This window comes from Lycorma delicatula, chromosome 9 (genome assembly GCF_047948215.1).
Source record: "Lycorma delicatula isolate Av1 chromosome 9, ASM4794821v1, whole genome shotgun sequence".
NCBI lineage: Eukaryota > Metazoa > Arthropoda > Insecta > Hemiptera > Fulgoridae > Lycorma > Lycorma delicatula.
Window position 1 is genome coordinate 106,197,764 of NC_134463.1, and position 24,662 is coordinate 106,222,425.

Consider the following 24,662-nt stretch of genomic DNA (forward strand, 5'->3'; position numbering starts at 1 on the left):
TTGCCACACCTCTTCATTTGTCACCTTATCCACCCATCTGATTTTTAACATTCTCCAACAGAACCACATTTCAAAAGCTTCTAATCTTTTCTTCTCAGGTACTCTGATCATCGAAGTTCCATATAAGCCACACTTCAAACATAAACTTTCAAAAATGTTCTCCTGACGTTAGCTATTAATTTTTTATGTAAGCAAATTTTATTTCTGACTGAAAGCTCGTTTCACCTGTGCTATTCGTTATTTTATATCACTCCTGCTTCAACCATCTTTAGTAACTCTACTTCTCAAATAACAAAATTCTTCTACCTTCATAGCTTTTTCTCATCCTGCTTTTATACTCAGTGGCCCATCTACTACATTTCATTACTTTCATTTTGTTCTTGTTTATTTTCATTTGGTAGTTCTTGCGTAGGACAACATCCATGACATTCACTGTTTTTTTAATTCTTTTTCACTCTCAGCTAGAATTACTATATCATCAGCAAATCATAGCATCATTCTTATTAATTTAATAAAATGAATTTGAAGGTATGGAATGTGTCAAAAAAAACCCTATTTTAAAGATTATAGAAGTAATGTCACCACCTCTCTGTCAAGTAGTCATACTTGCCAGAGGAGGCACTAGTGATGCCCCTCAATTCATTTTTTTTTTCTTTAATATATATAAATACACAATTTTTTGTATTAATGATGTCATTTTAATGGAAAAATAATTATGGAATACAATAAAAAATAAATAAATAACACAAAAAGAAAAGAATGTACATCAGTCATTACAATAACTATTAATATTAAGACCGAAAAAAGAGGCTATAAATTACAATCAATAAATGTGCTTACATTTTTTCTTCACCAAAAGAATATTCTGCCAATACCAGTTGAAAAATATACATTTAAAACCATTCACCTATATCAGTTTCATTTTTAGCAGATAAATTTTGTCTTACCCATAAAATATCAATCTTTGAGAAAATAATGAAGTATTTTATCAAAACCCAGTTAACTGGATTGGACTAAACAAAACGTTTCTTCTTGCCGATTTAATAAGTTAAATAAAATATACTCACATAAAAGCTAGATAATATAAAATAATCCCAGATTACCTCTCAAAAAGCCAATGAATTATTTTAATTTTTTTTAAATTGTCATTTAATGTAGTAATGTATTTTTTAAATTAACTTTATTATTAATCATAACCCATTGGTATTGATATAAATTAATTATACAATAATTTCCACTTACCAAGAATTTTTATTATTAATTTTGAGCACTTTTGGATATTAATCTATCATCATCAAGAATATTTATGTGTTATGCATTATAATTATTTCATTCACAAATTAATATATTAAATGAATTTTTAATTTTAAAAACAAAAATTATTTAAATTTTTTTTTTAAATTCAAAATTCATTTAATATATTAATTTGTGAATGAAATAATTGTAATGCATAACACATAACTGTTCTTGATGATGGATTATATTCGAAAGTGTTCAAAATTAATAATAAAAATTGTTGGTAAGTGGAAATTATATAATTAATATACTTTTGTGGAAGTGAATAAAAACATTTAAAACAATTCAACATTAAAAAACTGTTTAATAATTGTTACGTAAATCCAAAAATTATACTTAATATTTATTCATATATCATACCCAAACCATTAAATATACGAATAACAAGAAAAGAATATTTATCCTGACAAAAACTTGAAAGTGTTCCAGCCAATCCATCAATTAAAAGAGAACAAACTAACACAAATTTCTCCCTTTGGAATCAGCAAAAGAACCCCAAACATAAGACCCTATCATCATACCTAAAACAAAATAAATAAAAAAGAAATATAATTATCAATTTATAACATTTATTTATTTAAATTTATTGTTTAATAAGGCAAATTCTTAATTTTCAAAGAAAACTTAAGTAAAATACATTTTTCATCAGATCTTTCCAAATTTTTCTGAAATGTTATCAATTGTAGCTTCACCACTGCATGTTGACAACTAGAAGTTAAAAAGTATTTTAAAATAACACAACTTAGATCAGACATAACTTTTATAAAAAAATTAAAAAGTGGAGCTTTTCTGTAAATGAATATCTATTACACATTTTTTCATTATTCAAAATAATTCACTGAAAAGCAACATTTCAGACTGAAAATGAATATGTTACTCTTTTGATAATTACAGATATAAATTTTTTTGTACAGTAGTATTTAATAATTTACAAATACTTAATTCTGCAAACTTTGTAAACTTGTTCAATAAAACCCGTGTTACTTGAACAATATATATATAAATCTTTTAATCTCAGGCCTCCATTTCGTTAGAGCTACTCACAAATTAATGCAATTTTATTCCATAATGTTACCTTTAATTCCCTGTTACATTTTTCTCATCTGTCCCAGTATAACTTTACAACAAAAAGTGTACAGATCCATGTTTTTTCTTTCTTCATTTGTGTAAGCTTTTAAGCACACCCTTCCTAGTTCTGATATTATGAATACTGAGATGATTATTTTGGAATAGCAATTTTCTCAACACAGCCCACAAAAAAAAACTGCTGAAAGAAGACTGCACAAATAAATATTACAAAAAGACCTATAGAAGTCTTTAAGATTATCATTAGTAAAGCTCCATTTTTTCAAACTACAAATACCTTTAAATTAAGCCATACGAGAAAAATTACCAAAATATACAAGAACATCTCTGAGAAATTATATGCTACACACTTAAATTAAGCCATACGAGAAAAATTACCAAAATATACAAGAACATCTCTGAGAAATTATATGCTACACACTAATTTTTGAAATCCTAAGGTGTGAAAGGAAGACATGCAAATTTTAAACCAGTGATTGTCAGTAACTATCAGTGACTTGTCAATGATTGTCAGTAACTATTTCGGCAAACCAGTAAACCACTAATAATAGTAGTATGGTCACCTCAAATTAACAAATAATGTTGACAGCAACTTCAGATTTGGTTAAACAGTGCTTTGTTTTGTACTATACATTCTTATTTAAGAACTTAAGCTGAAATGTAATTACAGACATAACAAAAAATTTGATTGTGAAAAAATGTTCAATAATGAATATGCTTTCTCGTAAATAAACAAATCACATATATGTTTATAAATAAATCAGAAACCTTTATTGATAATAAAATAAAGCTGAAAAGGAAACAATCACACTGAATGATGATGATATTCCCAATACTAAATTGTTGTATTATGATTTTTTTTTAAATTAAAAAGTAAATAGAAGTTTACGGCTGCAAAAGCTGATTTTTTTAGTTTGTTTAAATTTTTTTAACAATATGCTGAACCCCACTATATCCAAGTGCGTTATCATATTATTTGTGAATAATCACTTCCTAAATTTTAAATTAATTTTATTGCTCTATCCCCCTACTGAGTAGAAGCGATACACTGCAGCCTCTTTCCTAACAGAATCAGATAAAATTAATCTGCTACTTTATAACATTTGAATTACAAGCAAGAAAACCAGAAGGGTCATTGGTGCTTTCTTATAAGGTAATAACATTGAATACAAATCTAGTTCCTAAGATTAACTTAACAGTTATAAATTGTAAATCACCTTTATACAGTGGGCTTGGCATACTAATTCTGAGCTGTATATAAGTCTCAGTAAAAAAAAAGTAATGAAAAAGGTAATTTTTATTTTTATTTCCTTAATATGGTTGGCATAAAATTATTTGTTCACAAGACTGGTGGGCTATTTTTAGGTGTGAATTGTGTCTTATTGCAGGTACCTACAACTGTTGGGCTACAGCACCTATCATACAGAATAAATTACATAATAGTGTATGTATAATATAGAAATTAAAAGATATTAACAATAAATATAAATAGATTTATTTACTTCAAATAACTATTATTATGGAATAATACTTTGTTTTTACGTAACAGTTAATACAGGAATAATCAAAAACTGAAAACTTACCTACTAATTTAGACAATAGCATGTTTTTTTTATGTTGTTCATTTGGCAATATAATCATTAATAATAATCTTGCCTTTTTCTACATACTGTGATTAGGTATTATTCATAAGTAGGTAAACTCCATACTCACCTTCAGAGAGGAAACGCAAAGGAAAAGGGTTAATATTGATCTTTATCTAATAATTACTTTCATACTGAAAGTAATCTACATGAATGTAGATGTTCCTGTACTACTACATTCGTTATAAAACATAGGTAATAAGAACAGCTAACATAAAAATATTATTCAATGATATACAGTAAATATAAAATAACATTATTGAAAGATACCTGCAACAGGCATAATATTAAGTGTCCCTTTATCACTTGCTGAAAGATGAAAATCGCAAGTTGCTGCTGGTAAAACAAATGATAATGTTGTTGTACTTAAACTGCAGCAAGAGTAAATTAATCCACATATTAACCATAAACAAATTTGAAATCGTCCTTGACCTGAATGATTAAAATAAGATAAAAACTGGTCAGTTATTAACAATACATGTCATATAAATTCTACACCTCACCAAACTACCCAAAATAATTGAATATATTACAAAAAAAAATAAAATTGAAAACTAAGTATGAGGTGGCATCAGAAAGTTTCCAGGCTGTAAATTACAATGGAGCTGCTCAGAATATTAAAGATTATAACTTCCAATGCCTAATTGCATTGTATGAATACCTGTGTTCAGTCAATATACATGATTATATCATGTTATAGTGATCAGCAATGGTAATTATATTTTAACTACATGCTAGCCACTACACAAACCTCAGTAAATTGGCCACCAAAACTTTTACCAAGCTTCTACAAAACATTCTTTTGATCAAATTCAGGTTTTTAAGTGCCTTGAGCATTTCAAAGCCAATAGATGTTAGTTAAAAATTACAATTATTCTTGCAACTGATCATGGCAGCAGAACTAATACAATAAGATCATTATTGAACAACCCATGAATCGTATAATCACTTATGAAGTCTGCCAAGAAATATCGTAATCTTAAAACTTGAACAACCATTTCTTGTTGCAAGGTTAGTTTCTTGTCTCTATCAAAAAGAATTGAAATATTTTTTAATACTTTTTAGATTTATCTTACTTAAAATAGTGATAGGCCTACAAAAATATAATATGAGATAAAAAGCAGCTTGTAAGTATTGAAAAGGTAAGGGACCTGCATCTTCAAAAAAAAAAAAGAAATAAAAATTTAAGTCAACAGATGCTACCATGGATAAGCCTTAAAAAGATATACATGAAGGAGTATTTTTTAACCTAAAAAGTCCTCAAATAATCTTTTTGCATTTTTGAAAAAAATATTTTGAATGCCTGAACGACATCAGTTACATGTCATTGGGAATGCATTCCCAATCTAATCAATGATGACAATTAATGAAAAATATCTTCGTTATTTATCTTAACTTTCGCATTCATTAAATTTTTTATTTAAAAAATCTACCTCTCAAGTCATCTAAAAAATGGGACCACTAGAACTGCCTCTACAAGATGAAAAGAATCATCAAAATCTATTCATTTGGTGAAGGGAAAGGCATGAACAAACATTTAAAAAAATAATTTTACATTCATTTTGAATTGAGAACCTACTTTTTAGATGTCAGTTGAACAACCATTTCAGTAAAAAAAAAATTAAATAAATAGATAAATATAACAATGTAAAAGCTTTCTGTTACAATCTCTGAATATTGTCAGAGATTTTAAGATGTGACATTTAAGTGCACATAACAGGAAACTACAATCGGGTTTCAGGTTTATCACGACAGAAAATGAACATGAGTTCTAATCTGGCAGCAGTCCAGAGAGAAAAAAATTCCTCACCTATTGCCTTAAAATTCTAATCTCCTTTAAAGTAGAGTACTGGTTTTTTGAGTCCACATTCTTAAAACAATGGTTCCTCCTTCATTGCTGGAAACATTTCTGGAAGTCCTTTTTCGGTATGATAATCCAGTTGTACTGTTAACAGTTTCACTTCTGATTCATATCCATGAAGTATAAATCAATGACAGTATAAATCATAGCTTACAGGTATGCAGGTCACTAACAATTTAATTTAATTAGTGAAACCCATCATAGTGTCATTATCAAAAGCTTACTGATTCTTATTGTTTCACTTTGGATATCACCAAGCTTTAACAAGAACTTGATACAGCAGTTCTATTCAACACATTCCATTGCAAAAAGAAGTAAAAATGTGATAAGTATGTGTTAATACAAGCAAGTAGCTGACAACTACTGACTCCAGGAGGTTTATGAAAAATCATGCACGTACACAAGGAACTATTGCCCTACCACACTTAAGTTTTGCCGCTTGAATCCAAATACAAAGATAAAAAAAGGACTTACCAAGATCCTAATTTGGAAAGGGTGTTCTTTTTTTTACTAAGATAAAAAATACATTTAGATAGTTTTGGAACAGAAGTTGTACTTTTCTAATTTGCATTCAAGTGTTATAAAGCTCTGTTTAATTTAACAATTCAAGAAGTGTATATAACATCAAATGAGTAGCATTATATAACAATGAATCAGATTCTAATGCTTTGTTTTATTTCCACAATTTACTAAATGCAGATTTATTTTTAAACAACTTTACATTAAAAATGATAATATTAACATAACAAAAAAGTACTTTTTACTACAGAAATATGTAAAATAGTACTATTTTTTTTACGCAGGTTTTTGCTACACGTTAGCATCAATACCCAGCAATTATGTAGTAATGCAGTAATTTATAAACAAAAATTTATTTTTATAAATGCCTCAAATAAATAATAAAAATAATAAACAAAATAGATAAACTTACCTGTTTCCTCAATAGCAACATCCATATCAACAGCAATTTCAACTGTAAAAATAAACAAAAAAATGAGAAGCAAACCAAGCACTTTCTGTTGTTCATAAATAAATAATACCATAACATAACATTAGTATGGGAACACAGGAAAAGAAAATTCAGTTAAATGCATACCTCCAGAAGGAGATGCTTAACTATTTATGCTTCAGATGGATACTTAGATACTGGATACTTCAGGTTGATAAATCAACTCGGGATATTTATATATGTAACAATGTGGGAAAAGAAAGGATGTTCTTTTGTTCTTTAAAACACCCTGGGTTTTTTAATTACTGATGGTAAATAAATTTTTATAACATATGATTAAGATGATGTTATTGTAATGTTTAAGGTGATTAATATAAAATTATAATTTAGAAAAATGTAGTTCTTGTACTCATCCCGGTGGATATTCCCAAATATCTTTAAGGAAAGGGATCAGCACCCAGTTTTTTTACATTTTAATTGGACTCAGCTGCTGAGATCATTAGCTACCAAATAATGCCAACAACATGAAGTGAACTCCACAGAACTGGTGCACTTCAGGAATTGGTCCAATGAATGTGATTTGTGTTTGCATTTTACCTTATATCACATCCATTAACTCAATTTATATAGTACACACATAGGTTACAGGTTAAGTCATAGAGTCCTATTGATATAAATACAATATATAATATAAATGAAAAATATCTATATTTATATAGAAAATGAACAGCATTCCTGGTTGTTAATATGTAACAAAAAAGACCACAGTCAACTTGAACTCTAAGAACAAGAAAGGATCAATGAAATGGAATGAGGTTCAGTTTAATAAATATTTTATACCAATAACTACATACAGAAGAGTCATGAGTAACAAATCAAAAATAGTAGGTGAATACTGGGGTTGGTAGATGGCTTTAGGACCGCACAACTCTGGCAATATTAATGAAACCTGTTAACATATGTAAGCTTTTAAGGTGATACATCACTGAGTATTTTTAGAAAAGTTATTATATTAGTTTATTTATTTGAGAGTTATTGCATCTTAAAAATGAGTCAAGATAAAGAATAAATTCGATACAATTTGAAATTCTATTACAAAATAAAGGGGAGAATGCAACTCAGCGATGATAAAAGAATTTGTGATGTTTATGGACTTGATCCAGTATCACTACATGTAGCACAAAGCTGATTAAAGCGTTCTCATTCTGGAATTAGTTATGTCAATAATGAACCTTACTCAGTCAGCTAATGACTGAAAAAATCAATGAAATCATGAAAAGAACTGAACAAGACCAGTCAATATATCAGTAGCTAGCTAAACATCGACAATCATATTTTATACCATTTGAAGAAAGCAAGATGCTGAAAAACACTAGATGTTTGGGTACCACATGATTTAAGAATGAAAAATTCAATCGATCAAATTTCCATCTGAGAATCATTGCCAAAATGAGAAGAAATCTAATTATTTTTGAAACAGTACATTACAGATGATGAAAAATGAACAATAATGAAATAAAAATATTGTGGTTGAAGCAAAGTAAAGATCTAAAATTGATGAAAAGCCAGGATTGAGGCCATGAAAAGTGAAGCTGTATGTATGGCAGGGTTGGGAAGGAATTTTTTACTATGAGCTATCACCACCCAGTCAAACGATTGATTCTAGGTTCTACTGTCAACAAATGGAAAGATTAAACCAAGCATCGAATTAATGCAGCCAGAATTGATCAACAGAAAAGGTGTCTGTTGTTTTCCATCATGACTATGTCAGACTGCACACATTTTGTGACACATTGAAAATTGATATAGAGCTTGGCTATAAGGTTTTGATGCATCCAATGTAGAGTCTTGACTTTGCACCTTAGATTATCATTTGTTTATCTCTACAGAAATAAATGTCTTTAATGGTATAAAGTTGGCCTCAAAAGAGACCTACGAAAATTGCTTATTAAAGCTGGTTGATCAAAACAACATATAATTGGTTTAATAAAATTCATTTGAAAAATAAACAAAAATTTGTTTTAAGTTTACATTAAAATATTAAGAAACTTTTTTCCATCCTAATCAGATTAGTAAATTAAATGTTTATATATGGTAACAAAAAAAATTCCTATCAGAAATACAAATAATGTGAGTGAAGGTAAAAAAAGAAAGTGTAAATATTTTTAGATAAAGTGATTTTGGTTTACATAAATAATGACAGAAAACATTTTTTCTGATAAAAAGGGATAATAGATAAAGGAAGGTATGGTTGGTAAGAAAAAGGAATGAGTAGAAATAAGGGTAGTGGAAAACATTGAAAATGACAAAAGATAATGATGGTCTTAGCTTCTTCTATTGTTCCACTACTAAAAAAAAAAAATAAAAAGGATAAAAAAATTAAATAAATAAATTTAAAAAAGGGAATAAGAAAAGAACCTATTCAAATTAGAAACTAAAAACCAGTTAATCAAAGTCTATAATTTATTCTGAAATAATATGGATATAATCTTGCAATTATACTTTTATTTATTAAAAATTATATATATATATAAATTATACACACCACACTCACCCACCACCACACCTACTTGTGATATGGTGCGGTAACATATTACTAGCGGCAGCATCGAAAACTCTCCTGTAAAAGTAGTTAGATGTTTCTACTCTTTATAAATTCTATATTATTTACAGAGGTAACTAATATGGGCTGCAGTTGTTAAACAGAAATTAAAACAAAGTAGTAATCACTAAATCTATATAATAAATATAATAAAATGAATTTTGAACCACCTTTACTGTTTCTATCTACTTTCCTTAACACCATTCTTTCTAAATCAGATGATCCTCCCAATGATACAATAGAATCTCTTAACTGGTTATTATATGGCATTGCAGCACCATGCGGTGAACCCATAATTGATGTGTTTGAAATAGCATTGGATTCTAAAGAACCTCTACCATGAGATAGACTCTGACGTTGAGGCATTTTCATTCCTTTATTCTGTTTTATAAATAAAAAAAACCAGCATAATTTAGTTTATATTAAATAATGATAATAACAATAATACATATAATAAATACCACAGCCTAACTAAGTAAATGGGAGAAATTATTCCATGGCACACCTATCATGAGTTGGAGATCTTCACAGACTACTGTATTAGATTTATTTTATGAATGCTTTATCTATTTTACTATTTTGTTTTGTTCATTGCTTGCTTTACTTACTTCAAGAAATAATAGTAAACAATTTCTCCTGGTTTCCAATTCAAAGGTACATACATTGGTAATATACTACTTGACACATAAAAAGTCACTCATACTGTAAGCCACTTTTGAAAGTAGCTGTGATAAATATTAAATGTCTGATTACACTGATCAACATAATTTTTGTTTCCTAACATGCAATACATAATTTTAATCTGCTTTTTGTTTCTGAAAACAAATATGAACTCAGAATCTTTCTATCAGCCACCATTTTTGAAAAAATTTAAAGTTTAATTAAAGAATTTTTTTCCTTTTTCATTGTATAGTTAGCATTTTACGCTCCTATATTGTATTTTGTTAGCCATTTTTTATTGTTTAACTTAGTTAACATAATTTGTAAGTTAACAATACTAGACAAAGTATTAAATTATATCATAGTCACACATTATGACATCATATCTAATACTGAAGAGTGAGCCTTCATGGACAAGATTAATCATTCTGTGCAGGTCAAAACATGTAGCTGAAAACACAGCTGTGTTGTTTGTATTAAGTAATGGATTTCGGAATGAATTAATTTTGTTCAGTCTTATTGCTATCTTAAGTTTGTTAACAGTGCAGTGTCATAATGCCTCGAAATTGTGTAAATATGTGGATGCCTTTTGTTATGTATGTGGTGAGTTTACTGTAAAATCAAATAGAAAAAACATTACACCTTTAATTAAAAAAGCATATTCATTTGTACTTTCAATGTAAAACTGGTGATCAGTATAAGACATGGGCTTCTCATGTAGTATGCACTTCATGCTGTATATTTAAGAGAATGGCTGAAAGGTACATGAAGACTTTGCCATTTGGTGTATTTATGGTTTGGAATTGTTTGTTAGGGATTTAAATTTATTAAAAAATCAAGCTGAACTGTTATCAAGACTGCAATGTTGGAATTTACTTCAAAAAAATACAAAAAGTTCGGGCTTTCGAAGCCAACAAACAGAACTTTCTCAGTACTTTATTGATGAAGATAATTTGGTTTATTGCACTAATATTGATAAGCTTAAGCTTATGTTGCACTTAGGACAAGTTCATAAACTTGAGGACTGGCGCCTTTTCATAGATTCATCCAAGTATAGTTTAAAAGTGGTTCTACTAAACACAAGGTAACACAAATATCCTTCGATACCAATCGCTTATGGTATTAATTTGAAAGAGACATACAATGTGATGAAAGACGTTCTTGAAAAAATAGATTATAAAAAAATATAGCTGGAACATATGTGGTGATTTGAAAGTTATAGCTATTTTGTTAGGCTATACTAAGTGCATGTGTTTTCTTTGTGAATGGGGTAGCCAAGCTAGGGATGGATAAATATTATCTTACCAAAGAGTGAAAGAAACAAGACAACTTAACTCCAAATGGGAAAAATATTATTCATGAGCCCTTAGTTGAACCCAAAAAAATATTTTTACCTCCTCTCCATATCAAGCTAGACTAATGAAAAATTTTGTAAAAGCAATGAAGAAGGATAGTCCTGAATTTTTGTACATCAGGCAGAAATTTCCGAATGTAAGTGAAGGAAAAATTAAAGAAGGAATATTTGTTGGTCCTCAAATAAGAGAGTTTGTCAAAGATAATGTATTTAACTCAAATATTTTATAATTATTATTTAACTGTTAAATAATGTAGAAAGTGCAGCTTGGGCTTCATTTAAAGACGTTTGCAAAACTTTTTTCAGCAAACAAAAATCCGACAATTACCACGATATTGTTAATCAACTTCTTACTTCATACAGAGCTATGGAATGTAATATTCTTTATCTGGACAACCTCTTAATGTCTTTTTTCCTGGACAACCTCGGAGACTTAAGTGACGAACATTGTCAATGTTTCTACAAAGACATTTGGGTGATGGAAATCCAATATAAAGGGAAATGGAATATTAACATGCTAGCCAATTACTGTTGGACATTAATTCTGGGTGTGTCTGACCGCTATTTAAAACAGCTTTAAAGAAAAGCATCAGCAAAATTATTCTAACACAGGTATGGCCATGCAAAATTTTAAATTTTACAGATTTTTACTATATTTTCCCTTAACTTTTTTTTTTAAGCATAATTTATTTAAAACTATGAGCAATAGAAAAATTGTATTCACAGATCTGTAATGTATGTAGAAAAGCAGTTCAATGAATGGTATTGCACTTGGAAAACATTAAACATTTTTTTCTGTCTATCAGTATTATTTTTTTTTAAGGATGGTCTCCTCATTCCCCTCATAGCCATCCCCAACCACCATGAATTTTTTAAGCACCCCCAAAGCAACTGGTCTTTGCTGTTAAGCATAACACAATCACCTTGAAGTGCCGTGGCAGCAGTCTCTGCCCACCCCATCTTGCTCCTCTCCCAGGAGCTTACCTGTCATGTTCCCTCCTGCTCCTCCTTTTCCACGCTGACCTTTTCCGTATTGCCAGTGCGTTCCTCCATTGAAGGGCTACACTTCCTGGTTCTAGCCTACCAGATCCAGACGTGCTTTGCTCACATCCTTCACTCTTCCCGTGCATTTTCGGCATACCTCGAAGATCTCATATGCCATAACATCGGGGAGCCCCGACTCCCCACTCTTGCATGTGGATGGCCAGAACACCCTAGCCATAGAGCTACCTCCCTTGCCCTGCATGGCGCCAAGTTCCATCCTTTTTTTTTTTTTTTTTTTTTTTAATAAAAAGAAAAACGCAGGTAGGTGTCTTCACCACTTCTTAGCCATTCAGAGTCCGCCTCCATTTGGAAATACTTTTTGATTCTGCCTGTTCTTTGCTGCTACGGTACATACATTTGTCTTTACCTGGAGTCATAGTTACCCCCTCATGTGACTGTCTTTTCATCCAACATATGGGCTTTTTCCTTAATATTGCATACTTGTTTCCATACCATATGTTTATTTATGGTAAATAAACATGTATAAATTTTATACACGTAAATAAGCATAGACATGAACATACATATATAAAATACAATGTTGAGTGGTTTCTTAACATTTAGATAGTTTAGTGACACTTCTTATGATAAAATGGATTAAAGTAATTTACAATTCTGCGTTCAACCAGCAGGGGAACAATACTGTTTCGTTCCCCTTACCTGCATTCCTGTTTTTCTGGGTGCCTCTACCCTAAATCACTTTTCCCATCGTTGTGTGCAGGACATCGGCTGCACCATAGCTATGTGCTTCCCTTCTCATCTTGATTCATAGCTATAATATGATTAGTCTTAACCTAACACAGTGATATAAACGTAATACAGCTTAATTTTAATAATAAATTGCACAACAATATCCTATACTAACAGGACCTTTAATTCCACATTGTTATATTTGCCTAGCTGTGGCCACATATTTTTATTTCCTACCCGTATTACACCACAATGTAGCAAAACTAGTGAAGAAGACTATACAAATAATATGACTTAATTCTAACGATGATGCCACAATGTAATTTAGGTCCATCACTGTTGCATCTCTTGATACCTTATCCAGATGTTCATGACAACATACATATTTAAAATCAGTCCCCAGAGCTGAGGTTAATCTTAGCTTTCTGGCTCAACCAGGCATCTCTGCCCTGTCCAGACCATCTACATCCTGTACTTTGTTTTATCAATCTTAAGCCTAACAATAACGTATGAAAAATTACATGATAATTAAAAGTTTATCCTAACTCCGCCATGACTGTGCAGCGAGGATTGAGCACCAACCTCCTTTCCCCTTGTTCTTCTTTCATACCCCATTGTCACATAGTCCTAAACCTAATTCCTAACCTAATGCATTTTACATACTGATCCTATCCTAAAGAATGGTGGACACAGGATTCCATACCGTCATGATATTTCATTAATCAAAAATCATCACCACTCTTGTCCTGCTACTTCTTTTGCTTTTAAGATGCTAATCACAATGTTCTTTACTGCTTCCCATTCATGCTGTCCTTTTAAGATGTACACTACAGTATCGTCTGGCATGAGGTCTTGGAGCCCATACCTTCTACACATTTCTCCCATCTGGTGCATATATAGATGGTATGTTCTTGGGAGTCTTCTTGCCCACAATACAGGCATCTTGGGATCTGTCTCCTTTTAAATCAATGGAAGTATGAACCAAAATCTCCATGTCCAGAGAGAAGCTGGCTGAGGTAGTAATCCACATGTAGTAATCCAGGGTAGTAATCCATGCTTCTTCCGGACCCACAGCTCAATCCTTGAGACAAGCCTCCTCATCCATGCCCATTTGTTCGATTTGTCCCAAGATGCCTGCCATTCCTCCATCATTCTCCTCTTGGCTTCTGGCTTCGTCAGAAGCTTCTGGCTTCGTCATTCCTTCATAAACTTTTAGTAACTGCTTCGTCTGAAGATCTGTTTGCTGGCACCCCAGCAATCACCTCGACTGCCTCACCAGAAATAGTCCTTTAGGCCGAAGTGATTCAGATCACCGCAAGGATCTGAATGTCTTTGCAGGGATGCCAACATCTTCATATTTCTTTTACGAGTGAGCGTTTCTTCCATGCCAGTACGGCATACAGCAAGATGGAGATCACCACCGATAAAATCAACCATCGTTTGCTTACTCATGGTCCGCTTCTGGTGATCATCAACTTTTCTAGATTTTCTAATACTCGTTCAGCCTGCGCGACGACTTCCTTCAAGTGGATGTTACAGACACCTGATCTGTCTAGCCACACTCAGAGGTACTTGGTGGTCTTCGAAGTGCTTACGCGAAGGTTGTCTACCCAGATCATGATCTCCCTAAGCTTCCAGTGATCGGGACTATCGCAGTTTTTTACAGGGCCAGGCTCAGACCTCTGTCGCGGAGCCAGCTGCTCACTCTAGCCACCGCTTCGTTGGCCACCTCTTCTGTTTCCACCTTAGTTCGTCTCGCCACCAGAAGTGCTAGGTCATCAGCATATATATGCTACCGCCTGTGTTTCTTCAAGTAATTCTAACCGCAGCAGGTCATCGTATGCTAAGTTCTATAACAACGAGCCAAATATCGATCCCTGTAGTATGCTGCCATACATGTTAAACCTTACCTCCCCATCGTCCGCCTCTACAGTCAGGGAACTCTCATGAAGGTAGTTGTTGACCACTGCGAGCAAATAGTCGTTGATTCCTCGTCTTAAGGTCCCCATGATCATCCTCCATGGCACGCTGTTGAACGCGTTCTTGATGTCCAGGACGATGATCAGTGGGATCTTCTTCTTCGTCAGGATTCGCTCGCCTGCTCCTTTGCTCCCAGTGTAATTTTGGTTAACGCTGTCATAACCTAAATTTTTTTACATCAAAGTTTTGCTTTTTAATATTCTTTAAAATGTTGCCACATCCTATCCTTTCCATTTAAAATTCTTGAGTTACCCTCTCATGTAGAACCCTGCGAGCTTGGGGTGTGATGTGGTCTTACAAGAAAATAGATCACTTTGAAGAAGGTACCCTTAAATAACTTTTCAATCATTAAGAAAATGCTCATTCCTCAAAGTGATATATTTTTAATATGGATAAGATCCACATCCCTAGCCACCAGGAGGCCCACAGAGAGGGCAACTCAAAAATTTTAAATTGAAAGGATAGGGTGTGACACCATTTTATAGGCCTTTGAAAACAAAACTTTGAGCTACTACAACTCTAACCAAAATGGTGGACATTTAATATCGATCACATCCAGTTTCAGAAATAGCCTACAATACACTCCAAGTAGTAGTGGTCTCATACTGAAAAATAGATTGTTCAGAGGTAGGAGCATGTGCTGAATTTTTTTATGTTTCACTGATGAACACTTATTTGAGATATTGTGGATAACTTTTTAAAGCAGCTGTTAATGACAATAAATGGCTGCCATTTTGGTTAGAGTGACATATTCCAATGTAAAAATGTTTTTTGTTTTTGCAATCTCCTTCAAATTATTTTCACAATCCTATCCTTTCCATTTAAGATTTTTTTGTTTTCCCCAAGAAGGCTGGGCATATGGTTGTTTTATACTAAAAAAGTTAGTTTAAAAAGAATTGTGTATGCTAACCTTGTTATACAACTTTATTATACAAATTATATTCAACTTATTACCTTTATTGGAATTATTTTACTATTGTAAGTTGTTTATTTCATTAGAAAAGGTCCATAAAAATTAATGTGAGAGATACTACATCTCATATTAATTTTTAAAATTAAAAATTAAATTAAATTAAAATTAAATTTAAAAAAATTAAAATTAAAATTAAATTTTAAGTTTTTTAAGTTTAATTTTTTTTTAATTTTAAATTTTAATTAAAAATTAAAATTAAACCTAATTAAAAATGAAATTAAATTGTATACAAACATGCACATAATCACCACTCTACATAAATTAACCACTCTCGTGGTTAAAACCATTCGTGTGCAAACACACAAGTGTGCGTGATGATCTTAATACAAATAATTCATGTATGTCCCACAGCATAACCACAGGACAGATTTCAACCAAACTTAGGACAATTATTCCTTTCTAACTGAGCAAAATTAGTGTGGGTGTTACAAATCCCTATAGTAACCGATGCAGAAGGGATGAGAGATGAGAACATGGACCAGTGAGAACATAGCTTCAACAAATGTGGGTACACATTACCACATTGAATCTGAGCCAGTGAATCTGAGGACAATCATAAATGTCATCTTCAAGCCAAGCTAACATATCATGAATTAATTAAATTAATCTAAAAAAATTAAAATTAAACCTAATTAAAAATTAAATTAAATTGTATATATTTGTATAGTTGTATTAATAGTTATTGTATTGTACATTTTTTAACTTTTCTTTTTCTTCTTTTTTTTCTGGGCACGCAACTAAGTATCGTTATCAGTGCCCAGACACAGTATTAATATAGTAAACAATTAAATAGTAATTAACATAAAATAAATAACAGTAATACAAAAACGCAGCATAAATGGAAAATGCCTATGTCATTTTTGAAAGTTATTGTTTTTAAGTTTAAAATATATGTTCTTTCTTCAAACTCCTTGTGTTTTCATTCAAACCATGCTATAATAAACAGGTTAGATTCAACAAGAAGGAATCCAAAGGAGATTTATATTTATTGTGCAAAGTTAATAACAATTTTTGTAAAAAAGTAGTGGGGATGGTCCAGCAGCAATGCCAGATGTATAAGTTACATATATAAATTATAAGTACAATAGTTCTACTGCCAATCCTTCTATAAACAAAGCAAACTGAACATTAGGAATAAAGATTATAAAATTAAACTATCAATAAAATGAAATCACTATAAAAAGAGACCTTTTGATTTGATTCCTCTGAAGGGAATCATTGAATCTAATTTACCACAACAATTTTTCTTTTGCAAATGCATTAATCATAATGCAGTAAGTAACCTCACCAGCCCATCCATGTTTTGACCTAACTCTCAGACTTAAAAGTTATATTTATTAACAAGTTGATCTCTAATAACAAGGAATTATTTGATGGCATTTTTCTTAGCAAATAAACACGGAGATTATAATCAGGAAAATTCTGATATTACATAACACCATATTACAATAATTTTTTAAAACACCAATGCAAAAAAAATTAAAAATACATTGTAAAAGATCCAATCCACATAAATTCAAACAAGATATATTTTTTAAATCTATCTAGAAAAATATATCTATTGCTAGAAAAATATATTTACAAAAATACTTAAAAAAACAATTTTTAAATATAAATAAGTAATGATTTATAAACATAAGGAGCAAGTAATTTAGGAGGGAGTGAAAAGCCACTCTAGGAGGAAGTGAAAACTAATAAATAGAAAGTTCAAACTAACTTCATGAATTTGACATATGTCATTCTAGCCAGATTACTTAAATTATCAATTATATGTGCCTGTTTGAAGTATAATGTCATTTATGTACAAAGACCATATTGGAGCATTTAAGATCAACATGAGCTATCCATATTAATATGGTGCGCCCTAAACCTAATTGACAAAAATCAACTGATCCATCATCTCAAACTGGTGACTAAAGGTCACCTTTAATATAATACACCTTAACTGTTGACAATTATTAACCAATCATTCTGTCAAACTAATTTCTTTTTTTTTTTGAGAGAGAAAACTATTTGAGACCATGAAAATCTTAATTAAAATTTTTATGCAAAGCTATGAGATATAGTACATAAAAAAATGGTATTGTGTAGTAGATGATCTATCACTGTAGTTAATTAGTTAGTTCTTAGATGTTGTTACTGAAATACTATATTGAAATAAGAAAATAAATAAAATTATAAATATAATCTAATCAAACTCAAACCTTTTTTCCCCCCTATTAACCTCCGGGAATCACCGTCAGGTATTACTTCAGAGGATGAATGAGGATAATATGTGTGAGTAAGTGAAGTGTAGTCTTGTACAGTCTCAGGTCGATCATTTCTGAGATGTGTGGTTAATTGAAATCCAACCACTAAAGAACACCAGTATCCATGAACTAGTATTCAAATCCGTATAAAAGTAAATAACTTTACTTAGGTAAATAAATAACTAGTAATAACTTAAAAATAAATTAGGTAAAAGTAAATAACAAGGATTTCAATGTTGGAACTCTCAACTTTGAAATCAGCTGATTTGCAAAGATGCATTCACCACTAGACCAACGCAGTGGGTTAACCAAACTTAACCTACACTCACTTTGCTCGCTAGTAAAGGTTAGCGAGCAAAGCAAGTATAGGTTAAGTTTGGTTGAATTATATTTATAATTTTATTTATTTATTTTCTTATTTCAATATAACTTTTCAGTGGCCTCATTTAAAAACTAACTAAATAACTACAATGGTAAATCACTTACTAGATTAATACCAAAAAAATAGTATGTAAATTTATAGTTGAAAATTAATCAAATATGTTCAAGTACCACTGTACACCATAATTCATAAACTCAATACAACTTCTAAAAAGTATGTGTAATCAGATTAAATAACATGATCCAAGTTAGCTGACCAAGTCAGCTGCTACATCAATGCATTCATTGCCTGGAATTCTATATGGCCAGGAATTCATGATGATTCTGTATGGAATCAAGTGGCCAGGAATCAAGAAGAAATTGGTAAGGTGCATCACAGTTCCTGTAAATTTCTCCAATTATTAGATGTATTGTAAATATGTTACATAGTGCTTTAAGAGTACTCTATGAGTCACTGACACGTACTCTGCAAATTATTGACACAGTAGAATTTGGTGGAATTAATCTGCAACATGATGAAGGGCTATGATTATAGTTTATAATTTGACATCAGTGAGGTAGACTAAAGTTATTTATGATCTGAGATCAATCACAAAGAAACATTCTATAGAATCATTCTGCTTGACCTGTTATCACTTTGTCTCAATTTCACTGGCAAAGAATTTTGCAACGTTATAACGTTAGACGACGTGAGTGATAAGTACAGCAGGTACAGCAAAATATAACTAGTTGGCTGAAAGTGAGATTCAGCACAGAAAATGTAAACCCAGTTTGAAAGGTCATTGAAGTTATGTAGGGATGCTCTATGAAATTGCCATTAATCCTACTCCTGTAAAAAACTTAATTTACTAGATATTGTGGGTTCTGTTTTTATGACATGTAAAACATTATTAGCTATTACTACTACAATGCATCAGAAGTGTTCTTTTGGTGATACTGAACAGTCAGAGAAATAAATTACTGCACTTATTTTTATGTATAACAATATAACAAATTATCAATTTGTTTTATAATTTTTATCTATAACAGTCTATGTTATAAACACAAACTCAAAAGAAATTTTGGATGTTTATCAGCTACTATGAATATTTTAATAATGTATTATAAAAATAAAGGAAAATGAGTAACACACAAACAAAGCTTTCATAAAAAAATAATCTGTTACTATCAAACATAGACTGTATTGATAGAACAAATCTTTATAAGTAGAGTGAATAGTGTTCCTGTAAACAGTTATGTGTACAAAAATACTGTAAGAAAATTGACTCAGAAAAGCTGAAGTGTACACTTTATAGTTGACGTTGTGAGGCTACTAGGAATTTTAAAAATTACTGTATTTATGAGCTGTATTTACAATACAATTTTAACACAAATCAAAGAAAAAAAGTGTTATAAAACATTTTTATTGGTAAGATAAGAAGGTAATAATGGATATCCTAGGTAGCTAATTTAATAATAATGTAAATAAAAATATAAGAAAGACGTATATACTTAAATCACATAAGTGAACATGAAGTACTCATACTTAGAAAATTCATATTATTAAAAAATTAACTCATATTATTATTAAAGAAGTGAAAAGTAAATTAAACCTGAATAATTGATGGCAATAATAATAATTTTAATCAATAAAAATCATTAACATAATGAGATAACATGTATTTAAATTATAGATTTTACCATTCAACAGTTATCAATTGACAATTATCTGTAAATTAGATTTTAAAATGAACTGCGATCATTTTACATATGAATTCTAATAGTATATATGCTAAAATCTGTAAATTAATCATGTTTTAACAGTGGAATTTTTAAATAATAGAAATAATAATATTTTTGGTGTATGTACATACACATTAATTTAATGAGCTGAAAAACAACCACACATGAAAATGTTTACTAATATTTTAAATTTGAAATCAGTAAACAAATTTCATCATATGTTTTATGAAAAAAAAGAAAAAAAAAACAGTACTTCAAAAACACAAAATTAATTCATTAAAAAAAAAAAAATTAAATGATACTTTAAGTACAACTTAAAAATAAAATTTCTTAAAAACAAATAAAATTTTCACATACAAAATATGACTCTTATTATTCCATAAAAAAATTTTTAATTTCCTGCAAATTATCAATGTAAAAACTTTTCAGTAATATCACTTTTTGTAACTGACAAATAAAAAGTGCTTCTGAATATATAAAAATATAACTAATCTAAAAAAATAACCAAAAACATAAACATCTTGACCTATAATTATTGAGGTGTGTCTAGCAAGTATGACAGAGAGGCACCTCTATTAGATACTTCCCTGTCTAATAGAGTTTTTCGACACCTTCTGTACCTTCAAATTCATTTTATTAAATAAATAGAATCATTTTAGATATATGAAATGTGTTTAAGAATCCTGAATAAAAATGTAATCCTATATGCAAAACAGTTTTTCGATTAGCATTCTTGTGTTTTTATTGAAGCACATCAAAATCAATTAAGATTAAGACTGGAACGCATCAAAGTAACTAAAAACATTCAAACTTCAGACTTGCGAGTGGTCCAACTGATCAGTTGATATGTGTATTATACATGAGAGAAAAAAAGAAAACATTTATATCTCTCAGCTATTAATATAACATAAAACAGGCAAATCTAGGTGTTAACAGCATTATTTATAGCTATACTAGCAGATCCGGTAATGCTTCATTATTGCTAGATTTGAGTATATAAATAGATTATATGAACACAATTGAAAGTTTGATAAAACATTAAAAAATTGAACATTACAGAACTTCACAAAATTTAACCTTTCACTTTTCCCTTTTTTCCTATTTCCATATTTTCTTTTTTCCCCGTTTCAAATTTTCCCTATTACCCCCTTACCAATTTCCCCTTTTCCTATTATACTTTTTATCTTTTCCCCTATTACCTTTTCCCATTTCCCCTTTCCCTTATTCTTCTCTTTCCCCATTCCCTCTTACTTTTCCCCATATTTCCCTTCCTCTTTTCCTTACCCTATTCCTCTTTTCCCTTTCCCGTTTCCCTGTTAACCTTTTTCCCGCGCGTAAATCGGTCCAGTAGTTTTTAGTCTATAGCGGACGCACATATGAACATTTCCTTTTATATACGAGTATAGTTAGCTGCCCTAGCGAATCTACGAGTTTGTGAGGTCACGTGCTGATGTTTCATTATATTATGGTTTTCCAAAACATTATTTTCGCGAGGAATTATTATTCTTATTTCATTTTTCGTCTTACAAACAATACGGGCGCCCAAACAATACATTTATGTTGTTGTGTTTCATTCTTTCCACTTGTTTGATAAAAATGCTTAATGACTCAATCTTGTAAACAATAACAATTCCTTAACTAGTGACTAATGCTCAGATTGGTATTATATAAATGCCTATAAAAATTTATAAATGCAGTTAGAAATTATACCTTCGTCACGATCATATTTAGATCTGTCATTCATAGTACACAATGTGTGTATAAAGAAATAAACTTTAGTCCGATTTATATCGTGTTCAGTGAAGGTATTCGGATAACGTTTTTGTGCGGTAATATTATTTTATAATTACTCATTGCTTTTCGCAAATTTTTTGTACTATATTATTTATTGTTTTATTTTTGTTCTTCTATTATTAGTGCGGTTTGTTATGGCAGAATTAAAATTCGTAGTTAAGAAAAAACTCAAGCACGTAAAATTATCAATAATTTTTATGATTTTATGAAAAAAGAAGCTCTAAAAGCAGATAAATTAACTGACGATAAACATATAATTGACATTCAATAAAGTTAAGAAAGAACTACTGCTGCTTGTGGGATATCAAGAACACAAGTTCAAAAACTCAGAAGAGAAAAAACACATGATTCTTCAATCAACATCCCAATCCTGTTCTTTCAGCATGCCGAAAAAGTATAAACGATGTTCGAAACCTGTCAGTGGACTGGACAGTTTTGATTTAGTTGTAGCCAAAAAAAAACAGTTAATGAATTTCATTCAAAGAAGAATGAATTGCCTACTTTAAAAAAAAAATAAGGCAAGAACTTCAGTCATTATTGATTTTAAAAGCAATGAATCAACTTTAGCTGTTATCTTGAAAGAGTTAGGTTTCAAACAGCGTAAAACTGAAAACAGAAAACTTTTAATTGAGAAATCCGATGTCAGGTGGAAGAGAATTAAACCCATCGGGTTGTTCTAGTGGTTAACGCGTCTTCCCAAATCAGCTGATTTGGAAAGTCGAGAGTTACAGCGTTCAAGTCCTAGTAAAGCCAGTTATTTTTACATGGATTTGAATACTAGATCGTGGATACCGGTGTTCTTTGGTGGTTGGGTTTCAATTAACCACACATCTCAGGAATGGTCGAACTGAGAATGTACAAGACTACACTTCATTTACACTCATACATATCATCCTCTTAAGAATTATCTAAACGGTAGTTACCGGAGGCTAAACAGGAAAAAAGAGAGGTGGAAGAGAATTGAATATTTGCAGGAAATCGCTAAGTACAGACAAAGCAATGCTGCAATTGTTTATTTGAATGAAACGTACTTTTTAAGTTGCCATTGTTCGACAAAGTCGTGGTCTGATGGTATTGTTGAGAGTCTTCATGTACCGATTAATAAAGGTGACCGTTAAATAGTAATTCATGCTGGAAGATAAATCGGTATTATTCCGAACGCATTACTAACTTGGAAAGCCAGTTCGAAAAGTGGCGACTACCATAACAACATGAATACAGGCAATTTCATGAAACGGGAGCGTGAAAAATTGATTACAAATCTTCCACCAATGTCAGTAGTAGTTTTTGATAACGCCCCTCATCACAACACAGGTATTGATGAAGCGCCAAATTGTAACTCCAGAAGAAAATATATGACCGATTGGCTGGAGAAAACTCATATTCCGTATGGTTAAAAAATGCTGAAACCACAGTTACCTGAATTAGTAAAGTTACATAAAACTATAATACAAAAATATCCCTTGGATGAACTTTTGAAAAAACATGGGCATCGTTTTCTTAGACTCCCACCGTACCGTCCTGATTTGAATCCGATCGAGATGACATGGTCAGCCGTAAAAAGATATGTGGCGAGTCATAATACATTTTCTTTCACAAATGTTGAAAAATTAACTACGGAGAGAATTAATTCCTTGAATGAAGATGACTGGAAACCCTATTGTGAAAAAGTAAAGAATATTGAAAGAGTATGAAAACTGGAACCACTGATAGATGAAATGACAGAACGTTTTATTATACGTGTAGACTCCGATAGTAAAAGTGAAAATGAAAGTGACAGCGATAGTGATAATGATTCGTTTAGCGAGGATGGTGAACTTGCTACATGTTTGAATTAGATGCATGATGAAAATTCAAGTAACCTTTTGTTTATTATTAAAAATTAATAATTAAGTACAAATAAAGGTTATGAAAGAATTAACTACTAATTAGTGTTTGAATTAGTAAATGTAAATATGATAAGTATTACTTCGATTTGATATGAGAAGTCGATGTTTTCAGGCCGAGTAGTAGTCTACTCGTGACGTCACAAGCTCGTACATTGGTTGGGCCTTGTATATATATAAAAAAAAAGTCTGTATATTTCTTAGTTTATTTAGTAAACAACTCAACACCGGCGCCATTTAGCGGATATAGTTTTTGCATTTATTTTTCTTTTCACATAATTAATACATATTCGGACCATAAATGCAATTTTTCCAACTATCTCAACCCCAGCGCCACCTGGCGGTCCATTTTTGGCAGAGGTATTTCTTGTCATGTAACACATATTCTGAATATGTATCAAATCAGACTATAAATACGTGTTTTTTAAATATCTCGAGCCTCTGCGCCACTTAGCGGGTCCATCTTTTACAAGAATTTTTTTTTTCGCGTAA

The 24,662-nt window shown here is 30.8% G+C and overlaps 1 protein-coding gene across 1 annotated transcript in view; it reads right to left on the minus strand.

Annotated features, from left to right (window-relative positions):
* Nucleotides 1–1,656: 1,656 nt before the first annotated feature.
* The window catches only part of LOC142329970 (synaptic vesicle glycoprotein 2C-like), a 40,952-nt gene continuing 17,946 nt past the window's right edge, over nucleotides 1,657–24,662 (minus strand). The window contains exons 2-5 of the mRNA XM_075374955.1: nucleotides 9,608–9,818; nucleotides 6,818–6,859; nucleotides 4,296–4,457; nucleotides 1,657–1,817 (exon numbers count right to left, since the gene is read on the minus strand). Coding sequence (XP_075231070.1) covers nucleotides 1,753–1,817; nucleotides 4,296–4,457; nucleotides 6,818–6,859; nucleotides 9,608–9,809 — 471 coding nt within the window. The 5' untranslated portion in view covers nucleotides 9,810–9,818 and the 3' untranslated portion in view covers nucleotides 1,657–1,752. The remainder of the gene's footprint in view (nucleotides 1,818–4,295; nucleotides 4,458–6,817; nucleotides 6,860–9,607; nucleotides 9,819–24,662) is intronic.